The sequence below is a fragment of the Leptonotus elevatus genome, chromosome 12 (assembly GCF_054856555.1).
Source record: "Leptonotus elevatus isolate MCC_2025b chromosome 12, RoL_Lele_1.0, whole genome shotgun sequence".
Taxonomy (NCBI): Eukaryota; Metazoa; Chordata; class Actinopteri; order Syngnathiformes; family Syngnathidae; genus Leptonotus; species Leptonotus elevatus.
In genome coordinates, this window is record NC_141250.1 from 9,654,020 (window position 1) to 9,660,533 (window position 6,514).

General features: G+C 38.2%; 1 protein-coding gene across 2 annotated transcripts; it reads left to right on the forward strand.

Moving 5' to 3' along the window:
* Window positions 1–1,149: 1,149 nt before the first annotated feature.
* LOC147164460 (alpha-2,8-sialyltransferase 8F-like) lies at window positions 1,150–6,514 on the forward strand. 2 transcript variants are annotated; one of them, XM_086092110.1, is made up of 6 exons: window positions 1,150–1,377; window positions 2,067–2,178; window positions 2,740–2,790; window positions 2,884–3,022; window positions 3,448–3,653; window positions 4,727–6,514. In XM_086092110.1, the coding sequence occupies exons 2-6, from the start codon at window positions 2,093–2,095 to the stop codon at window positions 5,205–5,207; spliced, it is 963 nt and encodes a 320-aa protein (XP_085948236.1). In that variant the 5' UTR covers window positions 1,150–1,377; window positions 2,067–2,092; the 3' UTR covers window positions 5,208–6,514. The 2 variants fall into 2 exon arrangements, with proteins under 2 accessions (XP_085948236.1, XP_085948237.1); XM_086092111.1 differs by having other exon boundaries at window positions 2,745–2,790.

Below are 6,514 nucleotides of genomic sequence, written 5' to 3' on the forward strand. Positions count from 1 at the left end.
CTCTGAAAAGAGATTTGTTGAACCGATTTAAGATTTGGATACAAATTGAATTGACCAAATTTGAAAAAAAAAAGAGCTTAAAATTGCTTAAATTGGTCAAATTAATTAAACTTAATGACCTCATAATTAATTAAACTTACTAAATGTGTCATGATTCGGATGTCAGCCCTTTTTTGTTGATGTTGCAGTGCCAGAGTGATTAGGGGGCGCTCCCCCAGCAACGCAGACGGCAAACAGCTGTCGGAGGCTATAGCCAAGTCATTTATTTGTTGTTAGTTTTTTGGTTTATTCCTGGTTATATTTTGTATATTTATAGTCCTAACCTTGTGCAAACGTTTTTTTTGTTGTTGTTTTTTGTAGGGATGGCAGAAATGGAACATTGAAACGATCAAATCATTTGGAACTATTGATTCACAAAAATAATCGATCTTTTGGAACGATGAGTTTGAAACATCTCCCCACAGCGACATCTGGTGGCCAACTGTGAAATATTACAATCAAACAGTAGAGCAGTGTTGCCAGCTCCCCAGTAAGGGAATTAACTATTGGCTGTCTGTCATCACCTAATTTACACAACTGGCAATCATAATCGAATAGAATCACAAGTTCCGCCTGTGAATTTGCGATTCTAATCGCGTTCCTAAATCTGTCTCAGAATCAGGATGTAACGTGACAGTTGCCTTTTGGGTTCCATTACAAGGCAAAATTAAAAACAAACCAAGTACCAGCAACAACAAGCTCATTTGTACTTCTATACTTATTTTGACCATTTTGTGTCCATCTAACCGAGTCTTTAAAAAGGCACTGCGCAAACCTCCGATTGGTTAAAAGGAAAACTGGTTGGGTAGGGCCACGGCTGCACAAGGTGCAGGCAATAGCAATTAGTTGGCTGTCAATTAGGCTGGAAGTCAGAACAGAAATGCACTGCAACCAAAACACAGCAAATGCAAAATATACCCAAAACAACACAAACAAAAAGCAAGATTACAAAACTCGAGCATGAAAAAAAAACCTTCCACCTAATGACATCCCTGTTCCTACATATGCTTTGCTGTTTGAAGTGGTTATCAAAGAAAGATGCTTTGCAGTTTGAAGTGGTTATTAAAGAGATTCAGTCTTTTATCAACAGTTACGGTAATCAAAGAGCGTCTGTACCAACAAGAAGAAACCAACCGGACGTGACTGATACATTTTTGTTGTGTGTCTCGATGCATAGTTTGCGCCGTGGAAATTTTCTGATACCGGGGAAACAAAAAGAAACAAACAAAAAAGCTCATATCAGCACCGATGGGTGGGATTTTTGCCGAATGCCAGCCTGAATTACATTGAGAAGCATTCAGATTTTCCTTTTCAGCCTGATCTGGTCGTGTTTCAAAGGTAGGTAAAGATCTTGTGAATTTAGTTTTGCTGTGTAAGTTGATGAATTTATAGCTCACTGGTTTTGTTACATTAACTCATTCACTGCCATTGACGGCTATAGACGTCAAAAATTCATTTGAACTATTTCTATTAGTTTAACTATTTTTTTTTAAATTATTAAAAATTAGGGGCGTCAGGCGATTAAAATGTTTAATCGTTATTAATCGGATGATTTTACTAGTTAACTCACAAATTGTGTCCTTTCTAAATGTACAATCATTATTTTCTAGGTTGTCATTAAAAAATGTTAAACTAATAGAAGTAGTTCAAATAAATGTTTTACGTTTCGTCGGGAGCCACTATCCTGCATGTTTCCCCTCCTCCAACACACCTGATTCAAATGTTCAGGATCGTTATGAAGCTTCCACAGAGCTTGCTGATGAGCTGATCATTTGAATCATGTGTGATGAAGGAGGGAAACATACAACATGCAGGACAGTGGCCCTCGAGGATCGGATTTGGACACCCCCTATCCTACCAACCCACATGGATGTCATCAGTGCATTAAAAAAAAAGCAAATAGAAAGTCAGCTGTGTTTAAGATTTTTGATGGATTGATCCTAAAAGCTAATTTACACAAGCAGCTGTTTTATTTAAATTTTATGTTCAATACATTTTAATTTGTTTGCTTTCAAACATTTATTTAGATTCCTGACACAGGGAATCAGTAAGCATGATTAGGAGACGCAGGGACTTGGTGTTGTCCTTCATCTTCTGCCTGATCATCATCGTCATGTTTGGGCGTGTTTACTACTGGAGGTATGCTCGTCACATCGCTTTTGCGCCATTATGCTGTATGTCGTGTAACATTAGTTATACTCCCTCCGTGCGTTGCCATGGTGACTCGTCAAGGGGCTCCATTGTTGCGGCCTTTTTAGAGTAGTGCGGCACGAGCTTGACTCCAGGTGAAAGTACTCAGCGTTGATCAAATTAACTCAAAACAGCTATCCTGGAACCCCCAAAACACAGTATCCTATCTCAGGGTAGGTCAACTCACTGTTCAGGGTTAGTCTCAAGAGTTAGTTGAACCTGCTTTGTGAAATGGACCCCTGGTTTAGGATAAAGCACTATCTAAATGCGCTCTATTTAGCAATATGGTCAAATTGGATTTTTCATTCTTTGGATTACGACTTTTTTTTGTTGTTGTAAAAGTACAATTAGTAGTAACCCATTCAAATGGATTCCAGATTTGGTGGTTGTAATGCGCATTTGGTATCGAGGCGCTATATATATGTATCATGTAAGAAAAAAAAAAGCTTGTTTTATTTTTATGTAACGTCTCTCTTTCTTGTGTCTACATTTAATGATAACGTTCATTAGCACAGTCTCTCTTCCAAAACAAATCCCACCTGATCCAGCTGCAGACTTCCGGTGAGTGCAAACACTTGCACAAGCGCTCTCGCTTTTTCTTGCCATAACAAAGCAGACAAAGGCGGCCTAAAACTATTGTTGCTGATGTTGCAGCTCCAACCTGAGCAGCAGAACTCACGGGGTCGAGATGGCCATCATCACACAGGAAAACACACCTGTGGGAACCGTGATTCACCATTTAGACGACTGGAAGCTGACCGTGACACCAGATATCTTCAAAACCTTTGTGAAGGTGCGCTGACAAATTAAAAATGGGTGGGGGGGGGGGGGGGGTGGAGAATAAAAAACAAAAAAAACAAATGTATTGCTCCTAGAAGTGAAATAAAATTGTACGTGAATAAAATAAAAAATAAAAAACGTTCTCAAAGATTAGATGCAATATTGTAATAAAAAGTTCAACATACCGAATTGTAAACTCTGTACAAAAAAATCACAACAGCGTAATTAAAACACACACTTCAAAAAGAAATAAAACATTTTTCAAAGCAAAGTTCTCCAAATAAGAAGTCAAGCGTTCTCGCTTAGAGCTATTTGTCACTCTCAGTGAGAAAATGACTACAAAACTGAAATACAACAAAAAAATGTCACATCCAAGACCTTGCTGCTCATCTTTACAGTATGAAAACAACACTGACCTTGATGCGCGTTGATTTCCAGAAGCATCCGTTCTCCCCGAAGATGTACGACAAGTGCGCCGTGGTCGGCAGCGGAGGCATCCTGATCGACAGCGGCTGCGGAGAAACGATTGACTCGGCTCAGTTTGTGATCAGGTGCAATCTACCACCGCTGAACCACGTGTACGCCAAAGACGTAGGCGTCAAGACGGACCTCGTCACGGCCAACCTCGACGTCTTCGTACGCAGGTAATTCTGATGGCATCTTGTCGCTTCTGCTTGTAAAGATTTCCAAATAGGAAATACTGGAAATATAAGTAATCCTTTCCATGGTGGCCATCTTAACTCATTCACTGCCATTGACGGCTATATACGTCAAAATTTCATTTTCACTATCAATTAGTTTAACATTTTTTCCCACTTTTATTAACAAGAGTATGAAAACCTAGAAGGGGGGGGGGAAATTATTGTACATTTAGAACACATATCAAATTTGTGATTAATCGTGAGTTAACTAGTGAAGTCATGCGATTAATTATGCTTAAAAAAAATGATCGCCTGATGCCCCTATTTTTTAATAAACTTTCCTTTTTTTCTTTTTTTATTAAAAAGAAAAGATTATTAAAATAATAATCATTTAACGGCCTGATGCTTCTAATTTTTGATTAATGTTTTTTTTAAAGATTATTTAAAAAAAAAAAAATAATAATTAAAATTAAAAAAAAAAAAAAAATTAAAGAAGAAGAAACGTTTATTAAAAATTAGGGGCGTCAGGCGATTAAAATTTTTCATAATTAATCACATGACTTGACTAGTTAACTCACGATTAATCACAAATTTTATATCTGTTCTAAATGTACCCAAAAAATTCCAAGTTTTCATACTTTTGTTAACAAAAGTGGAAAAATGCTAAACTAATAGAAATAGTTCAAACGGATTCAAATGGCAGTGAATGAGTTAAAAGTTACCTGCACAGCTGTATAATTACTATAATGCTTGGTTTGTTGTGATTTTATTATGATGGACTACTTGATCATCCTCCCCCATTTTAGTTAGTGAGTAGTAGCAGATAGTAGTTGGTTGGTTAGACGGTCAGTTAGTTAGCAGTAGGCCAGTGGGTGGCTTGGTTTTACTGGTCGCTTGATAAAAATGCTGCTCAATTCCAAGGTCCGGCAGATGGACAAAATCTTGATGTGTGTGTCAGTTAGCAGCCACTTGTGTACCATATTCCTCGTCATGAGATGATTTTAGACTTCTGTGTCTCTGAGGGAGCAGTGGGCAGCTTTTGTTGTGGCTTTTCTCACCGGAGCTTTCCCCCACAGGTACGAGTCTCTGTCGGGCTTGGGACAACAGCAGAAATTCGTAGAAGCAGTCCAGATCTACGGGAAGGCCCTGATGCTCCTTCACACCTTCTCCTACCGCTCTTACACACAAGTGTCAATGCGGGCGGCTCGCACCCTAAAAGACTTCAAAAGCCCCATTCGTGCCATCTCCTTCAACCCCAACTACGTGCGCAATGTGTCGCGGTTCTGGGCCGCCAAAGGCCTCGCCGACTATCAGCCCACCACGGGCATATTAATGGCCAGCCTGGCTCTGGAGCTGTGCTCCGAAGTTCACCTGTACGGCTTCTGGCCCTTTGACAAACACCCGGACGGACACACTCTCACCGAACACTACTACGACGATCTCAAGCGCTTAGCCGTGCATGATATGCCCATAGAGTTTGGACTGTTGTCCACGCTGGACAAGCAGGGCGTGCTTAGGCTTCACCTTGAGGCTTGTCCAGCCAAGGAAAGGGTGTAAAAAAAAAAAGGAGCTTGACCATGTCCATTTTTGACAAACTGTCATCTTTTAAGATTTCATCATTTTTACTGCATAACATTTTAACTCATTCACTGCCATTGACGGCTATAGACGTCAAAATTTTATTTGAACTATTTGTATTAGTTTAACATTTTTTTCCCACTTTTGTTAACAAGAGTATGTAAACCTAGAATGTTTTTATTGTACATTTAGAACAGATATAATATTTGTAATTAATCAAGAGTTAACAAGTGTGAAGTCATGCGATTAATTCAGATTAAAAATTTTAATCGCCTGATGCGCCTAATTTTTTTAATCTTTTTTTTTTCAATCGCGTCAGGCGGTTAAATTTTTTAATTGTAATTAATCGCATGACTTCAATAGTTGATTCACAATTAATCACACATTTTACATCTGTTCTAAATGTGCAATATTTTTTTTCTAGATTTTCATACTCTTTTCAACAAAAGTGGAAAAAATGGGGTTACAGTGGGTTACATTGAGGGGAAAACCCCATGCTGCCCCACTACAAGGAAGAGATAAATACAGAATATAGTAATTACATTGAAAACAAAAATAGAAATGACTAGTTTTTAAATGTGACTGAAACTAACATTTGCATTTTGTACCCAATTTTGTAAACCCTGCCCTTGCTAATAGTAATTCAAACACATTCTAGCACAAGGAAGTTCAATATTTGAGCTCTTAAAAAATAGACAAATTGTTTTGTACCTTGCCTTATCTCATTTAGGCTTTATGTTCATAGAATATGACAGGTAGTCAAATCAATTTCTATGGCACCCTTGACTTTATGCATGTTTTTATAATTGTTCAGATCTAGTTTATTTTTATTTTTTATTTTTGATCATATACAACATAACTATCAACGTTGGTTATTGGAATGTTAAGCTATTTTAGATTGATACATTAAAACATGTGAAATATCCATCTTCATTAAAACACTGCAAACTAAAGTGAGCCGGTCTGAGCCATGTGTTACGATTGGTGTCCTGTCTGACTTGTGGGGTTTTGTTTGCACCTGTACTCTCATCCTGTTTGTTCCCTTGTGTCATCCAATCATCTCCCACAGCCACTTGTGTCTTGTGCAAGTGCCTCTCGATGTCTCGTCAGTTGGCTTGTATTTAGTTCCCTGGTTTTGTTCAGTCTTTGTTGGATCATTGTCGCTGTCACCACTGGTGTTTTGTTGTTACTTTGATTTTTGGTCTTTTCACATCTTTGTTGGTTTTGTTCACCCAGTACCCTTGTTAGTGTTTTTGTTAAATAAATCATGTTCAGTTTAACATGCA